The 18,544-nt window shown below is 38.8% G+C and overlaps 2 protein-coding genes across 3 annotated transcripts; both read right to left on the minus strand.

Moving 5' to 3' along the window:
* LOC138890149 (uncharacterized) lies at nt 1-663 on the minus strand. Its single transcript, XM_070173513.1, has 2 exons — nt 423-663; nt 1-332 (listed from the first exon to the last, which is right to left on the minus strand). Exons 1-2 carry the CDS (start codon nt 661-663, stop codon nt 1-3), a joined length of 573 nt encoding a protein of 190 aa, XP_070029614.1.
* A 12,721-nt stretch (nt 664-13,384) lies between these two features.
* Nucleotides 13,385-18,149, minus strand: LOC104228956 (disease resistance protein Roq1-like). Of its 2 annotated transcripts, none has more exons than XM_070165802.1 (5): nt 17,055-18,149; nt 15,633-16,728; nt 14,903-15,178; nt 13,961-14,029; nt 13,385-13,884 (listed from the first exon to the last, which is right to left on the minus strand). In XM_070165802.1, exons 1-5 carry the CDS (start codon nt 17,543-17,545, stop codon nt 13,447-13,449), a joined length of 2,370 nt encoding a protein of 789 aa, XP_070021903.1. In that variant the 5' UTR covers nt 17,546-18,149; the 3' UTR covers nt 13,385-13,446. The 2 variants fall into 2 exon arrangements, with proteins under 2 accessions (XP_070021903.1, XP_009779815.1); XM_009781513.2 differs by having other exon boundaries at nt 13,961-14,812.
* Nucleotides 18,150-18,544: the final 395 nt, after the last annotated feature.

The following is an 18,544-nucleotide window of genomic DNA, read 5'->3' on the forward strand; positions in this document are numbered from 1 at the left end:
CTAGATTACATTACAGTAACCGTGTCTTTCCCTGATTTGGATTTCCAAAGGATCGACGCGGGCATTGCCTGGGTAAGGTAACATTGAAGCTAAGGTGGCAAGTGCATCGGCTAGTTCATTGTGACACCGCGGGATATACCTGAACTCCATTGATTTGAATCGCTTGCCGAGATCCTCCACGTACTGCCGGTAAGGAATAAGCTTGACATCTCGAGTTTCCCATTCACCTTGGGCTTGCCGGATAATCAGATCAGAATCCCCCATAATCAACAAATCTTCAACATCTTGATTGATCGCCATGCTCATGCCCATGATACAAGCTTCATATTCAGCTGTATTGTTCGTGCAAAAGAAACGAAGCCTAGCTGTAGTCGGATAGTGTTGACCAGTGGGTGAGACCAAGATTGCCCCAATTCCTACACCTTTGGCATTTACGGCCCCATCAAAGAACATCTTCCAAGAATGAGCGTCTTCCGATATTATTTCTATGGTGTTTATTTCTTCATCTGGAAAATAAGTACTCAATGGTTGGTATTCCTCATCAACCGGGTTCTCAACCAAGTGATCCGCCAATGCCTGGGCTTTCATCGCCGTGCGAGTGACATAGACGATGTCGAATTCAGTAAGCAAGATTTGCCACTTTGCTAATCTCCCACTAGGCATCGGTTTTTGGAATATGTACTTCAAAGGATCCAACCTGGTTATGAGGTAAGTAGTATGAGCTTGGAGGTAATGTCTAATTTTCTGAGCGACCCATGTCAAAGCACAACACGTTCTTTCCAACAAAGTGTATTTGACTTCATAACCGGTGAACTTCTTGCTTAAGTAATAGATCGCCTGCTCTTTCTTTCCAATTATGTCATGTTTTCTGAGGACACAACCGAAAGAATTCTCCAGGACCGTCAGATACAAGAACAGGGGTCTCTCTGGCTCTGGCGGGACCAGGACTGGAGGATTTGAAATATATTCTTTGATCTTGTCAAAAGCCTCTTGACACTCAGTCGTCCATTTGATTGCTGCATCCTTCCTCAATAGGTTGAATATGGGCTCACATGTGCTAGTCAGTTGGGCAATGAATCGACTGATATAGTTTAACCTGCCCAATAGACTCATCACATCTTTCTTCGTTCTTGGAGGAGGTAGATCTCGGATAGACTTTATCTTTGTTGGATCTAAATTGATACCTCTCCTGCTTACTATGAAACCCAGAAGCTTGCCCGATGGGACTCCGAAGGCGCACTTAGCCGGATTTAGCTTCAAGTCGTACTTTCTCAACCTCTCAAAAAATTTCCTCAAGTCTCGAACATGATCGTCCTGAGTCCTGGACTTGACTATCACGTCGTCTACATACACCTCTATCTCTTGATGCATCATATCATGAAAAATGGCAGTCATGGCTCTCATGTAAGTTGCCCCGATATTCTTTAAACCAAACAGCATAACCCGATAACAGTAAGTACCCCAAGGTGTAGTGAAGGCGGTTTTCTCGACATCTTCTTCATCCATCAACACCTGATGATATCCGGCGTAACAATCTACGAAAGACTGTATCTCATGTTTGGCACAGTTATCAACAAGGATGTGGATGTTGGGCAATGGAAAATTGTCTTTGGGACTTGCCCTATTCAAATCTCGATAATCCACACACACCCGAGTCTTCCCATCTTTCTTCGGTACCAGAACTACATTAGCCAACCACGTAGTATACTGGACTACCCGAATTACTCCTGTTTTCAACTACTTCATGATTTCTTCTTTGATCTTATCACTGATATTAGTCTTGAACTTCCTCTGCTTCTGTTGAACTGGAGGACAATCAGGGTAAATTGGCAATTTATGCACCACTAGATCAACAACTAATCCTGGCATGTCATCGTATGACCAAGCAAACACATCTTCAAATTCAAAGAGGAGTTGAATTATTGCATCTCGCGTTTTCTCATCTGTGTGAATGCTTATTTTGGTTTCTCGGATTTCTTCAAGAGTTCCCAAGTTAACCGGTTTGGTGTCATTCAAATTCGGCTTAGGTTTATTCTCAAAGTGTTCCAGTTCTCGATTTATTTCCCTTAAAGCCTCTTCTTCGTCATATCCCGGTTTTTGGTTCATTATTTCACAGTTAAACAGCTCGTTTGGATCTGGGCGTGAAGTCCGCAAGCATGTCATATTATTTAAAGCCGTATTATTTATAACTGAAAGGAAAAGATAAAAGAAAAATAGAAAAAATCAGAAAGAATAAAGGAAAAATGATGAAATACTGATTTTATTCCTTGGAATTGGGAAGATAACAGGGTTCATAATTCAGGAAGTTAAAATAGGAAACTAAAGAAAAACATCCGAGTTACACCCTGGGATAACTCGTGATGCAGGAAAGGTGGCAGGACAGGTCTACCCGGACTCCTGCCTAACTGGGAACGGTGTGGCCTCCCAATTTTGAAGCTTAACATTTGGCCCCATGTATAGCACCTCAGCGGTGCTTGTGCCTTCTCCCAGCTGAACCATGTGAGTTTCGTAAAGTATTTCTCTCATTTCCCCACATATTTCTTCAATCTCTTCGGCCGTAAAGGCCTTGTCATCTTCTTCTTCAATGTACTTTGGTCTGACGAAAGTTTCGTACAAATGTGGCAATCGTCGAGGCAACTTCCACCCCTCATTTTTTCTCTTCTTTTCCCAATCTTCATCTTTTGGAGTAGGTTGGAAGCCTATCTCAAAGAGTTTCTTAGTGGAAGGCAAGGTGATAGGTTCAGTTATTCCTTGCAGCGTTCTTCCAAGCCCTTTTTTCATGGTTTGAATCCCTGTCGGATCATTTCTTTAGCAACCATGATTGAAGCGTTGGACAAGAAGGGTTGAGGGCAAGGTTTTCCTTCTTCATACTGCTCTGCCAGCACAACTTCAAAAGCCTGATAAACTGTGTGCTCACTCCCTTCCCTTGCTTCAAGATATGGAATGGATGGGTCCCGATAAATAGATTGTTCGTCTTCTCCGTGGACCACAATTTCCCGATCTTCATATTCAAACTTCACCATTTGGTGGAGAGTGAAGGGTACAACCCCTGCAGCATGAATCCAAGGTCTTCCGAGGAGAAAATTGTAAGATGTGCCCATATCCAGTACCTGGAAAGTTATTTCGAACTCCACCGGCCCTATAGTCAATATCAAGTCTATTTCCCCGAGGGTGTCCCTCTTGACGCCATAAAAAGCTCTTACACATACATTATTGGGGCAAATCCTTCCGGTCCCAACTTCCATTCTTTGCAGCGTAGAGAGCGGACAAATGTTGACACTCAAACCTCCATCCAACATTACTTGGTTGACGTAGTAGTCTTCACACTTGACCGTCAGATGTAAAGCCTTATTGTGAGCCGCTCCCTCCGGAGGTAAATCGTTCTTGCTAAAAGAAACTTGATTAACCGCAAAGAACCTTTCTGTCATTCTTTTAAGTTGTTCAACTGAAGTCTCAGCCGGTACATACGCTTCGTTCAAGGTTTTGAGCAAGATCTTCTAATGTTCGGCAGACTTCATTAGCAAAGATAGCATAGACACTTGCTCAGGGTACTTGCGCAACTGATCCACCACTTCATAGTCAGGCATATTCATCTTCTGGAAGAAAGCCTCTGCTTCTTCAGCGCTTACAGGCTTCTTGGGTGGGAAGCGCTTCCGTGTGGCATTGTTCACTCCTTGAATGTCTAAATATTTTCTAGCAGAAGTATTTTCTGGAAGTTCCCCCATGATTTATTTCCCTTTGTATGTAACCAATGTTTGTTGATAATTCCACGGTACCGTAGACGGGTCTGTCATTGGCTTCTATGGCATGCGTCCGATAACCACTGGCTCATTCATCCAAGGCGGTTTAATTGTCCCCCAGACCACATAGGCCCTTTTCGACACGTACATAGGTATTGCCCTTTTTATTTCGAATCTCTGTGGCTTCTCTGATCGACCTCGCAGAATATAGAGAATCTCATTCTTCGGAGGCACCATCTTCTCCGTCTTTGTCTCTGCCTTCTTTTCGGGTTCAATCTTGACAGTATCAGTCTTCTTTTCCCCTTTCTTACTTCGGGGCTGCTTTAGGCTTTCTCTCTGCATCGACAATGGCGATTATAGCTTTCAGGGCAGGATTGAACTCCATGTCCTCACAGATCATCCCAATCAACGGCCCATTATTGTGAGCGGGCAACGGATTGTTGGTCACATTTGGGACCTCCTCGTCCCTTAATACTATCTTTCCTTGTTCTATTAAATTCTCTACCACCCTTCTTAAAGTCCAACAATCATTGGTATCATGCCCTTCTGCTCCCGAATGATAAGCACACCTGACACCGGCTTTGTAAGCAGGTGATGCTGGATTGTGCCTTGTCTGAGAGACTGGTTGCAGGAAACCCATCTGGACTAGTTTTGGGAATAGGGTAGAATACGGTTCACCAATGGGTGTGAAAGTTTGTCTTCTAGGTTGTTCTTGAGGACGGAAATTATTTTGGGGTAGTTGTGGATTATAGTGGTTTCGGTAAGGAGGCTGATTTCTGGGAGGTGGAGCTTGGTTCCGATTTGCTTGTTGTGGTGGCCAGATATAAGGCTGAGTATTCATGACCGCGTAGGGCCGAGGAGTATAGGCCGAATCCTGGTGAGGGTAATAGTGCTGTGGGGTCCTCTCTGAGAAAAGAGGTCCGGGAGTATAGTTTCTCCTTGTACCCGACGTTGCTATGAACGTTTTTTCCCTTTTCTTTCCTTTTGCTATTCCTCCAGACCCACTCTGAATGACTTGGGAGGTAGCTTTGATAGCAGATTGGCTTAGAGTTCGACCCGTCTTTAGCCCATTTTCTACCATTTCTCCGATCTTAATTGCTTCTGTGAAAGGTTTCCCCATGGCCGACATCATGTTTTGGAAGTAATCTGATTCTTGAGCTTGGAGGAAAGTAGTGATCATTTCTATTTCATCCATAGGAGGTTTTACCCTTGATGTTTGCTCGCGCCATTTAATAGCGTATTTTCTGAAGCTTTCTGAGGTTTTCTTCTTCAAGTTTGACAAAGAATTCCTGTCTGGTGCGATATCAATATTATACTGAAACTGCCTTACAAAATCTCTAGCAAGATCGTCCCAAATGTGCCATCGGGATATGTCCTGATCCATATACCATTCTGAGGCTATGTCCACTAAGCTTTCTCCGAAGTATGCCATCAACAATTCTTCTTTGCCGCCAGCCCCACGCAATTGGTTGCAATACTTTTTGAGGTGAGCAATGGGATCGTCATGCCCATCATATTTCTCAAACTTCGGTGTTTTGAACCCTACGGGCAAGTGCACGTGAGGGAACATGCACAAATCAGTATAGGAAACACTCTTCTGCCCACTTAAACCTTGCATATTTTTTAAACTCTGCTCGAGGCTCCTCATTCTTTTTGCCATTTCATCATGTTCAAAAGCTTTGGGATTTTGGTATTGCCCAAGCGTAAACTCGTATTGAGGCCGCTGAGGGTGAGTGATGGTGGTAAGCCGAGTTGGTTCCAACGAGAAGGATGGTGCTTGAAATGTGAATGAGGAAGAGTCAAAATTAGGCCTGTGTATAGTGGGTTGTGCCGCAATTGGACAGGGCGATGCTGTGAATATGTTTGTAGCCACATCTGTCGTTGGCATCCGGGGATAAGAATCAGAGGGTGATCCAGCGGAGTGGGCTGGAATGGTAGGGTACCCGAATGGGGTAGTCGGATAACTTATGGGGACGTTGGAAGTCTCACTTGTCCTAGAGAACAACTGGGGGAATCCAGGGATTACACTCGGCGGCTCTTTTCCATTGTTCCAGTCATCCAACATTTCCAACATGCGAAGCCGCAAGATTCTGTTTTCTTCAGCAGATGCTGATTCGGAAGTTGGGATGGCCGAGATTGAACTCTCTTCGGAGACAGGAATTGTTGGCAAAGGAATTTCTGAAGACATCTCTACACTTCCCTTTGATCTCGTGAAGTAAATGTGAATACTTCTTCTCGACTTAGTGACGGGTAGCTGAACAGTTCCTTTCAACCTCGTAAAGTATGAATGTGAGGCCAGACCTCCACCAAACCAAACCACCTTTCTAAAAACCTGGTCTTAGCAGCAAGCAAACGGTTAGTTTGAAACAAATAACGGAAAGGTAATCTCACGTTGGGGTGTGATGCACCTATACAGTTAAGTGCATTTCTACATGTTTGCATCGATGACAGGCATCATTCCGGCTTCTCTTTATGCTCCCCTCTATTTATTATTTTTTCTTTATTATATATTATTATTATTTTTTTATTATTTTTTTATTATTTTTTTTATTACTATTTGAAGTTAAAAACGTGACCGGATCCGATGAGGATTGCCTACGTATCACGATGCCGCGTAAATCAGATCATTACGTAGTTCGAGACAAACAAATGCAAAAATAAAGAAACAAGTGTTCATTTTGCATCGTGCTCATCCTGCACATTTATTAAGGTGATTTAAGCAAAAATGATTTGACTCAAAAATGATTTGACTATATTTTAGAAAGAAAGATCCGATTTTTGAACACGGCCTTTTAGCACTTCGGGAATGAAGATTTTAAGGCTGTGAGGGTCAACCTGATCAAAACTCTAAAGGATGATTGAAAGTGGCCGTTTATGCAAAGTCGACGCCTTCCGCCGTCCCTTTCGGGAACATTTGGCTGTTTTTGACAAAACAACATCACTTGATTTATTTATGAATCTTTTTTTTTTCAAAATAGTGGCCCGACATTGGGAACACGGCCTCACAGAGCCTCGGGGATGAGGATTCTAAGGTTGTTGGGCAAATTGGTCAAAATTCAAATAATGACCAAAAGCGGTTGTTTACGCAAAGTCAGCCTTCCGGTGCGTCCCTTTCGACTACATTCGGCTACATTTGACAAAAGAGGCATCACCCGGCTCATTTATGATGAAATTAAAATTCTGACATTTTGGTTATTTCTAAAAAAGGGGAGGTTGGACCCGATGAGAGTTGCCTACGTATCTCACACCCTGTGAGAATCAAACCGGCGTAGTTCGGTCGATCGTGAATAGAGTAAGTAAACTAACTCTTTTTTTTTTGGAATAATTTTTTTTAAAAAAAAAGAAAATGCTTTAAAAGAATAAAGGTTTATTTTATTTTTTTGGTTTTTTGTTTCTTTTGGATTTTTCTAAACAAAATGCTTTAAAAGAAGAAAAGGATATATTTTGGATTTTTGAATTTGACTCAATTTTTATTTTTTGAAAGAAAGACTTCTAAAAGTTCCTTTTCTTTTGATCGGAACTTTGAGAATTTTAGAAGTAAAAAAAATATTTTTGTTTGAATTTTCATTTGTTCTCTCTTTTTCTAAATAAGAGAGAAAATATTTTCTTTCGATTTTGGTTGTCGCCTCTTGATTTTCGAATGAGGCACTTTTAAGAAACTATTTTGGATTTTTGAGTTTTGTTTTTATTTATTTACACAAGCACTTTTAAAGAAAAGCGAAAATATTTTTGGACTCATATTTTCAAAGTTTTTATGGATATTTACAAAATAAAGACAACTAAAGAGCAATTTTTCTGGATTTTTGTTTCTGATATTTTTTTGGAAAAATACTTCAGAATGAAGGAAACCCGTATTTTAGATTTTTATTTTTATTGATTTTTCTTTTTTTTTTGTATGAAAGATAGTAGAAAGAAGGAAACCATTTTTTTTTTGAGTTTAAAAACTTTTTTTAAAAAACATTTAAGGAAATATTTTCAAAGAAAGGACTGGAAGAAAATATTTTTGGATTTTTTTTTGAAAATTAGGGTCGGAACCAATGAGATTTGCCTACGTATCTCACATCCGGTGAGAATCAGACCCGCCTAGTTCGGTCATTTTGACAGAACATGGCAGTTGAAAAATTTGACTCATTTGGAGATTTCGGAATTTTCTACCTACCTCTCACTCCTATATTATTATTATTATTTATTTTATTGTTATTATTATTTTTTTTAAAACAATTTTTTTTTTATTTTCTCCTTTTTTTTATTTTCTTCCTCTGTTCTAGAAAAGCTGGTCAACATGCAAACCGAAGCAAAACAGATGCGCAAATAGCACGTAAGATGCATCAGGATGATCTTTTTCATTTAGGTACCTGTCCTAGACAGACCCAACCCCTGTGTTGAGTCTCCAAGGTCAAATGCACATGATGCAAACAAACGTTCCTACTAGGGATCCGGCATGAAGCTGAGTTATTCTAGGTTTGTAACCTGAGTATTTGTTCTAGACTGTGTACCCGAGCGAACAACTCGAGTCGAGGAGGGGGCTACGTACTGGGGACCCGCGAGATCGTCCGGCTTTGTAACTTGTCCGGCCTCTTTCTTATTTCAGGTATTGACACTAACAGAATAGGGAGTCTTGACCAGCAAGCTCCTCACCGGAGGTAAGAAGATAAGGGTTTCAGCACAGTTTATATACATTTCAAACAATCTCAAAGCGATAAAAGCGGCATTTAGCATATTAGGCTCAACATATAAAAATCAGATAAATCAAGCCAATTATAACAGTTATTCTAAGCTCGAATTCTAAACCCTGAACCGAAGTTCTGGGTTTGGTTCCCCAGCAGAGTCGCCAGAGCTATCACACCTCCTTTTTGCGTGCCTACCCCGAAGGATAAATGCGTGAGGGAGTTTTTCCAATTTAAGTGACAATATTCGAAATGAGATTATTTATTTACTTCAGAGTCGCCACTTGAGAAAGATTTGGCTTTTGGTGTCCCAAGTCACCGGTTTATCTTGAATCCCAAATCGAGGAAATTTTCGACTTTCCAAATGAAGTCTGCAAACCAAAAATTCTAAGTAAGGAATTTTGTTGACCCGAGGGAAGGTGTTAGGCACCCCCGAATCCCGTGGTTCTAGCACGATCGCTTAAATTGTTATAATGGATAAATATCTGATTTTAATATTTGTTATAACTTGTGTGCTTTTATTAGGTTTAAACCGCTTTTATTATTATTTATTTTTTATGGAATTGCAACGTCGTGAAAATGCATTTCGAATCACGTCACAATCAATACGCCCGTAGTTGTTAATACATTCCGACTTCGTTGAGATTTGGATTTGGGTCACATAAATGCGCACCCGAATTTAAGAATGCAATTTAATTAAATCGCGCCTAAAGAGTCTAACGCGTTATTATCTTTGGGGAAGACAGTGAAATTCACTAAACAGTCCATCCCAAATTCTAAGTATTTTATTATGACCAATTATTGAGGGCCCCGCAATTTACATTTTTATTTGGCGAGGCTCGTTTCATTATTTTTTTTTTAAAAAAAGGATAATCTTAGAATGACTACATTTTCTATTTTTTGTTTGCCTCTAAAATAAATGAAGAAAAGGTCCTACTTTATTTACATACTTTCGAGTTTATTATAGTTAAGTTCCGAAAGTGAGTCGTTAAATCTGAAAACGATACAATAAGAGCAGTTGATTAACAATTATGGGCCCAGGTCCGATGTATAAGGGGTAAAACTGGACTTGTGCCATCCTCATTTAGATTTTGGGCTTAGCTGAATGACTCTACACATGTTCGACCTTTACAAATCCGAAATGAAAGTGGTACCTAATGAAAACCATTTTTACGGATTCAGATGAACAAATTTTTAACTAAAATAGTTTGAACTATTGAGTAATCGCCTAAAGCCTGATACGTATTTGGAAACATGCTGTTTAATCGACCAAATTGAACTAGCAAAATGCTACAATTAACTGTCAGTCCATTTAAGCTAAAAGCCTACGGGGAAATAGTTTACGACTTAAACTGCTATAGGATAAAGCCCATGTTATACATAAACGACAACCAACCGATTCTAGTTCATGCAACTAGCTAACATATATACAATGAGATTCAATGTGTAAACAGAGTTTACATAGGCAGTGCATAAAATGTTTAAATGCAGACAATACAAAAACTACACTAAACTATAGCATCAAATTTTTCCCATTTCTCGCATTTATGCTTCGAGTAGCTTACAAGATGTACCCGTGTATTCAGTTTGTGTACCTGGTATTTGGAAGAGTAAAGAAAGGAGATGAAGATCAATGGAAGCAGCAGTAGATGTTCAGCAAATAACAATAGCCAACAGCAGCAGTAGCAACAAGGCAGAATAAACCCCAGTGAACAAACAGAAATAAACCAATGAACATAATGCTAATATCCACCAAAACAGACCCGGGAGACTCAATTGAGACCCGAAAATACCAATGTTGATCGCAGGCAGAAAACATGTGAAATCTGAAATAAAAGTGAAAAAGTAATTCCTGATTTTCGGATGCTCAAAGAAAGAAACCTAGGTTTCAATAGAACAAAGCAGGTAGTGATGATTTCAAAACAGAAAAGTGAAGGAAAGCAGAATTTTCAGCTTCAATAGAGCAAACAAATATTTTTTTTTGTTTATTGTCTTCTTAGGATTGAAGTCCAGGAATGAGCTTTCTTTTCTTTGCAAGATCAGCTCCCTTGGGTTCTCACCACTCTTTCTGAATGTCCTCAGCCCTTTTTTCCCTCCCCCCTCTTTCTGTTTTTTGGTTCTCTTTTTATATCTGTTAGAAGAGAAGAACCCCTCCTCAAAAACAGGCTGCCCATGGCTTAAAATAAACCCTCATGGCTGTCATTTCCACTTAGGATCCTCTAGGCATGGAGTTTTTTTCCCTATTTTAATCTTCTGAAGTTCAAAATGTAGTGAATATCCTACTGTACAGCAGGTTCCACTACCATTCTCATGTGCATTTTCAGCCTTTATCATCAAGCCCATGCTGTTACTGATTTCCAGCTACTAAAGGTACTTAACATATTATCACTCCCACTATTGATCAATTAATTTCATTAGTTTAATTAATATTTTAGTACCCTACTGTCAGCCCACTAACACTTAAACATTTCAAAAACTTTTAAAACCCCGGAATACCCCTGAAACTCCTGTGATTTATTGTATTGCCCTTAATCTTAGAAGTCTGAAGTTATAGCCTATGAACTTACTCCTAAGACTGGTTTAAGGTTAACTTACAGTTCTACAGCTATAACCAATTCATTCATTCATTGATTCAAACTCAGTCAAACAGGAGAGTTAATCCAATGGCATGAGTAGGTCATATTGGGAACCAATCCTGACCAAATCAAAGCCAAAGGATCAAGCAGGCAACTGAGAATGCAAACAAAGATCAAAACTATACTGAAACCAACATATTGATACGAGTTTTCTTAACATAGAGAAAAGGAATCATGCCAGAAATTCTACTGGAATGGGCAGACTCATGTTTTTTCTAGTTTTCGAGTGAATTTAGTTGACGACACTTACTTAATTGACCATATGAGCTACAACAGATAGCTAACAAACAATAAAATATATCAAGCAGGTCGTCAGATGGCTTTCAGTGACTTTAGATGCAACAGGGGATTTTAGCACGAACTTAACTGTCCTATGATTCTAAACAGGTTGGACACATAATTCACTGGTAAGTACAAGTAACAAACAATCAGAAGAAAAATGACTACATAAAAGGTCTTATGAAGACGGACAGAATTGAAAGAAGATAGCAGAAAAAATCAAACAAATTAACTAATCATGCAAGCAAATACAAGTAGAACACAAACAAGAACAGAAGGAAAAAAACTTATCTCGGAAGATTAAGAACAAAACGAACCAGGCTCGAACTGGACTCGCCCTCTTTTGAGGTCGAACGGACTTTAAATGAGAACACCTCGATTAAGGTCTATTAGACCTCAACCCTTCGTTTAATTGGACAAACCCCCAGGTTTTGGATTTCTAGGGTTCTTGGGGCTCAGATTAGGGGTTCGAGCTTTTCTGGTTAGATCCGAACCAAACCAGGCTTGGTTTGGTCACGGGGGAGGTCAGGGGAGTAACTAGTGTGCATTTGGGGTGGATCGGCATAGGCTGAAGTTTGGCTCGAATCTTCAAATGAAGATTCGAGATGATGGGGGAAGATTTGAAACCAACGGTTTGTAGATCCGTGTCCAGGGGGTCGAGGTGCACTAGGGGTGTTAATCTGGTGGTCACCGGCACCGTTGCCGCCGGGTTTATGGTGAGGGGGTGGAGAGGCGGCGCTTAGGGTTCTGAGGGGTGTTTGGTTCAGTCTCTGAATTGAGAGAGACGAGGATGAGGGAGGGGGTCTGGCTTAGGGGGCGTGGGGGTAAGGGATTGGGGTTATATAGTTAGGGGGAAACTTGATCTGGATCGTTGGATCAAGAATGATCAACAGCCGAGATCTTTCACTGGGGTGAAACGACGTCGTGTGATATAAGTGAGACTGGGTCGGTCTCTGGGGTTAAGTGGGTCGGGTATCAGGCGTGGGTATGAAGACGTGATCTTGGCCGTTGATCAATCTGAGATCAACGACCCAGATCAAGTATGATCAAAACGACGTCGTTTGGACGTTCTCTGAGGTTGGCTGATCTGGACCGGGCAAAACAGTGCTTTGGGCGTGATTTTGGGTCCAATTCAAATGGCCCAATTCCGATTTCATCCAATTTTAACTCATTTCTTTTCTTCTTCTAATTCCTTTTCTAAATACTAAATCTACCAAAAATCCTAAAATAAGTTGCAAAACTACAATTATATTAAAAGACATTAATTGACTCACACAAGATCAAACATCAATTAAACAAAATCACACCATTAAACAATAAAATGACAAGATTACCAAAAATAATACTTTTTGTGATTTTCATTCATTTAAAAACCAAATACGATTTAATTAATTCCTAATAGTAGAATAAGATCCTAAATTTACACGCAACATATATTTTTTGTATTTTTTAATTAATAAAATAAACAATCACAGACAAAAACTACAAATAACTATCAAAAAATGCCACGCAAATTCTTAAAATTGTACACAAAGACAATTTGTTTTATTTTTCGATTTCTTTTGGAGTGATTGTCGTGGAAACAAAAATCACGTGCTCACAGCCATTATGTTGCAAGTCAGGTGTGTGAGTTGTATTTATGTGAAATTATCCCTTTTTGCTACTGTATTAATGAATACAGTAGCTTAAATATATCTACTACATCTTATAATAACAGAAAATGTATCTACAATCCGTAATATAGCAAATAGTATCTATAGATAGCTAATTACCACTAAAAGATAGTGCTTTATGAAAATTTCTCAAGATTTAATAAAAGAGGAAGTCTAGAAAAGATCATAATTTGGTAAAATAGATTAGCAAGAGTAGGATTTCATCTAATATTATTGACTTAAGCTTGTATCAGAATTACGGCAAAGGAAGAAACAGAGGAAGAACAAAATTTCCATACCACTAAGGTATTTAATTTATTTTATTTCAACAAACATAGTTTCTATCAGCTTATCAAGCAGTGATCTCTCGAATACTGAGGAGGGAAAATATTTTCGGAAGAAACAGAGGAAGAACAAAAATCGAAACTTTATGCAAGTAAAATCCTCAGATACAGATAAATCCTCAGTTTCCTTATTGTATAACGTCTCCAGGCAAAGATATAACTTTACCATGTTGGTCTAAATATAACAGATGGATCCCTATCTTCTTTACTGTAACTTCTTCAGACCATGCTTCTATCCTTTCCCCACCTTTAATCATCTCGCCATCAAAACGTTCATTTAAGGCCATCAAAAGCCTTATGTAAGCAATATCTCTATGTCCATCAAAAGCCTCATGTAAGCAATATCTCCAAGGAACAATTACAGTCTCTTTATGGGCAATACTAATCTTGTAGCATGGATAAGGGGCTGCATCCAAAGAGTCGATAACAAACCAGAGAACCATTCCTAAGAAGTTATACTCGTCATTATTATGTGTCGGCATAGTCAAACACATAGATGAAGCTGTTACTTGATTCCTGCACCATTCTGGAATCTCCTTGCATTCGAGAAAAATTTCTAAATCAAGCTGCATCGGACAAAAACTCAAGATCATTAATATGAGAGAGAGAGAGAGAGAGAGAGAGAGAGAGAGAGAGTCTGACCTGATCTTCGTGTTCTTTAGATTGAAATGCTCGAGTAGGTGCATTAAAGAAGCCTTCATTGAATGGATTCTGCAGAGAACTACAATTAATCATATTAAACCGCTCTATAGAAGGGAGGTTGTCCAACTCTGTAATCTTGACCAATTTTTGACAATTTTTAAGTTCAAGATATCGAAGATTTTCTAAATTTGATACTGATGGGAGTGTTTGAAGATTCTGACAGTCATTCAAACATAACTCTTCCAATAATCGTAACTTGGAAAAATCAAAGGGTAGACAATAGAAACTGTTGCCACTCAAATCTAAATATTTTAAGGAGGATAAGCTCCCAATATTCCTAGGAATATCAGCCTCGGATAAATTACAGTATATAAGCCTCAATACGGTCACAAAAGTTGACAAGGAATATTGTATCTGAGGGACTCCTCTTCCAGAAATACTCCTTTTGGCCTCTATCTTTCGACCTCCCACTCCCAATGTTTCAAGATTTCTTAGCATTTCAACAGATCTAGGCAGTTGTTTTATACCCGTATCAACTGCAGAAAGAAATCTTAGACTTTTCATATCTCCAAGGTTATCTGGCAGTGTTTTTATTGATGAGCAGTCACTAATGCTCAAGTAATTAACGGATATTAGCTGGCATATGCTGCTTGGAAGATCCGTAAGTTTTTCGCAACCAGATATATATAGTTCAATTAGTCTGGACAAATTTCCTATTGATGGATGGATCTCCATCAAACCTGAGCATTCATAGAGATACAAAGTCTCAAGACTCATTGAACCATTGAAGTTTGGAGTGCTTCTGAGTTGCTTGCAATGAGAGAGATCCAGTTTCTTCAAACTTCTACAACACTAAAAGTAAACCAAATATAGTTTCAATTAACATTTTCTTTCACTTAGGGGCAAACAGTACACATGAAATTGTAAAATTGTGTAACAAACCTGCAAATTCAATTGAAATTCTTGGATATCACTCCCCCGCATATCTAGAACTACAAGATTCACAGCTGGAAAATTTGATGGTATACATTTTAAAGGACATCTTTTCCAAGACAACCATCTGAGCTCCTTGGATAACAGCTCCAAATCTCCACTAATATGTAACTCATCCATTATAAGAACCCTAAGGTTTTTCATTTTCTTAAATGCTTTGGTGCTCAAGTTCAGTCCCTCAAATGCTAGTTGGTCTACCTTCAGTACTTCTACCTTTTTGGAACCCTGTAGAGTTTGGAGAAAAGATTAGTATCTTAAGACCCAGAAATTAAGAGGGAAAAATGTTTTATACCAATTCAAGGTCAAACAAAGAGGTTACACTATATGTATCAAGAAAAATAAACTTAAACATTAAAGGATGTAAAAAAAGAATGTAAAATTGTTCAAAAACTAAGATGAGAGTCTTTCAAAAACTAGTTTAGCAGCACTCAATAAGTTCACACGATAATATCAATGGAAAAAACAAAGATAAACAAACAGAACAAATTGCATCCAGAAACCTGACAATAGTACTATTAAATACTAGATTTTAAAGAACAACTAGAAAAATACTTACTAACCAGAGAGGAAGCACAAAATGAATTCACTTCTTATGATGACAATATAAATTATAAGCAATAAGTAATTAAATTGAAAAAAAAATATTATAACCAAGATAAAGGATAAAAGATTTACTGACTTTATTTCCTTGTAGAACATCACGGACTTCGTGAGGGATGAATAATCTACTCCGTTTTCCAGGGTCTCGAGCTGATTCCATGCGAACGACTTCTCTTCCCATATCTCGCACTAAATCATGCATCTCCAAAATATTCCAAGATCTTTGGAGCAAGTGTTTTTGGACTAAAGTTGCAATTGCACTTTTAGCATGAAAGCCACATGCATTTACCATTTCAGTAACTTCATGCTCATAAAACCCATGGAAGGCGCATGCAATATCGAGGAAAACAGTCTGTGTTTCATCATCAAGTCCATCAAAGCTTATCTTGAGAATCTTTTGGATATCACAATGAGGAATTGATTTTAGTTTTTCGAATTCATATCCCCATTCTTCTATAGAACTTCCTTGTAAATGTGACCCCAATGTCACAAGAGCTAATGGTAGCCTACCAGAATATCTGATTATGGCTTGTGCCAAATTAACATAATCTTCTGGTGGAAAATGACTATCAAAAGCATGCCAACAAAAAAGTAACATAGCTTCATTGTCATTTAATAGTTTGGCCTCATATCTCTCTTTTTCTCCAAACCGACATAGCAATCGCTTGTCTCGGGTGGTAGTGATTATTAAACTACCCGAACCAAACCAGCTTCTTTCTCTTATTAAGGATTCTAATTGGTTTCTGTGGTCCACGTCATCAAGAACAATTAGAACCTTCTTTGACTCGAGTCTTGCTTTGATTAGATTGATGCCTTGAGCGACACTGCCAACTTTGATGTCCTTATTTTTGAGTACTTGTTGAAGAAGTTTCTCTTGTAGCTTGACAAGACCAAATTCTTCAGCTTCTGATCTAACATCCGAAAGGAAGCAACTACTGTCGAAGAGTCGAAACATTTGATTGTAGATAGCTTTTGCTAGAGTTGTTTTCCCTATGCCACCAACTCCGTGAATACCAATCATGCGAACTCCATCTTCACATTCATTTTGCAATAACAACTCTATATCTTTGACACGAGAATCTACTCCAACTGGGTGCCAAGCAACATCTAGAGGTGTCTGGTTAACCTCTTGTAGGACTTGCTGTATAATTTTTTCAATAAACTTTGATTCATGCCTACAAATTTTTTAGCAAAAACAAAAAATTAAAAGAAATACTACTCCGGTTACTAAAACTTTGATATTTGAAAATATTTGACGGACAAATCAAAATCGATAGCCAAGACATAACCCAGTGGGATGAATCTAAGCAACAAAACAGATAACTTACGGCGTCATATAGTATACTTTAAGAAATAATTTAAGTTATAAATATTGATAGTGTAAATATTTCGATATTATCAATGTATAGAACTTAAACTCTTTTGAACAGTTAGTATCACATCCTATAAACAATTGAACAAATAACAAATGAAACCATATAGTTGAATCAAGAAAATGTACCCGTCAACAACATTTTGCAAATCCCATCCAGATAAATTTGCAGCTTCAGTAAGTGCAACTCTCCATTTCTCCACCCTTTGAACTCCAAATGGTCGTTCCTTGTGTTTAGCCAAAGCTTCTCCAAATAACCCAGTTTGCTTTCGTACCTCAGAAGGATCAACATCATAGAAAATAGGCAAAACCATCTGCTTTAATTTCTCTTTGCATTCAAGGATTTTAACTAGTTCATTTAGACACCAACTAGAGGAAGCATAATTTCTTGAGAAAACAATAATGGAAATTCTCGACTCTTCAATTGCTTTCTCTAGTTTACTTGAAATCACATCACCCTTTCTCAATTCCTCATCGTCAATGAAAGTATTAATTCCATCATCACACAACTTGGAATAAAGATGACCAGTGAATGTTTTTCGGGTGTCTTCACCTCTAAAACTGAGGAATACTTCATAAGAGAAGTGAGATGATTCTCCTCGAACTAATTGAGTATCCATTTGATGAATTAAGGGTTGATGAGAATGAAAGAATTAAGGGATGATTTTTTAGTAAATCTTTAGACCGAAAACACAGTATCTAATCCATGGCCGTTCCCTACCCAATAATAAAGTTCACATCTCACTTTCTATCTCCTCCATATTCCTTCCTCCTCCACTTCTTCTTTACTTAACCCTCAACTCTGCAAAAATTCAAGTTATTAGCGACCCAATTTGCTGTAGAAGCAGGAAGCCCAACTCGAAGCCCAACAACTAGCCCAGTCATTCACCACTGCCGCGGTAAAACTCTCCGCATGCTCCTCACCCGCAGCGGCAACGCCGGCAGCGACGGAGGAAGTGATCGACGGCTATTGTCCGAGGACGATGCGTCGCCGGGTCGGATTTTCAGCGACGGAGATTCGCCGGAAGTGGTGGTGAGAAACAAGCTTAAGGATTTGTTCGTTTCGTCGCCGGAAAATTCGAGAGATGGATTTTCACCGGAAATTTCTAGTTCCGGTGGTAGTATTGGATCGGCAGTTCGGAGAATTCGGCCGTTGTTGCTTAGGAGGGTTTGGAGACCTATGTTTGTGAATAATTGATTGGAATCAATTGTATTAGCGCTAGTTGCGGTTATTAGAGAATAAATAAAGTAAGTTTTGAATCCTATTTAAAAAAAAAAGGATGTTTTTTTAGTAAAGGGAAAGTAGATAACCAAAGTTACACCCATAAGCGTTTTGGCGGAGGGTTACACTAATTCTTCGTCGTTAATTAGAGGTCTTGAGTTAAGGGGCGGATCTAGCGTGTAGTATACGGGTTTTCGAGAACCCATAACTTTTGCATAAATTCTGTATTTTTATTTAAAAATTTATTAAATATCTATAAATATCTATTTGTGAACCCAACTATTATTGTATATTAATTTGAAATTGCGATAGGAACCCATAAACTTAAAATCCTGGATCCGCCTCTGCTTGAGTTTGAGCCTATGAGTATGGAGATCTTTGTTAGGGGTACTTTAAC

Source organism: Nicotiana sylvestris, chromosome 1 (assembly GCF_000393655.2).
Source record: "Nicotiana sylvestris chromosome 1, ASM39365v2, whole genome shotgun sequence".
Taxonomy (NCBI): Eukaryota; Viridiplantae; Streptophyta; class Magnoliopsida; order Solanales; family Solanaceae; genus Nicotiana; species Nicotiana sylvestris.

What these genes read in the sequence shown, in the direction of transcription:
- LOC104228956 (XM_009781513.2), bottom strand. Translation starts at nt 17,545, where the DNA reads ATGGATACTCAATTAGTTCGAGGAGAATCATCTCACTTCTCTTATGAA. An exon ending in ATGTTCTACAAGGAAATAAA is followed by an intron (nt 15,179 to 15,632) that starts GTCAGTAAATCT and finishes CAAACTCTACAG; the next exon opens with GGTTCCAAAAAGGTAGAAGT. An exon ending in AATTTCAATTGAATTTGCAG is followed by an intron (nt 14,813 to 14,902) that starts GTTTGTTACACA and finishes GTTTACTTTTAG; the next exon opens with TGTTGTAGAAGTTTGAAGAA.
- LOC138890149 (XM_070173513.1), bottom strand. Translation starts at nt 663, where the DNA reads ATGCCTAGTGGGAGATTAGCAAAGTGGCAAATCTTGCTTACTGAATTC. An exon ending in TGGGGCCGTAAATGCCAAAG is followed by an intron (nt 333 to 422) that starts GTGTAGGAATTG and finishes CGAACAATACAG; the next exon opens with CTGAATATGAAGCTTGTATC.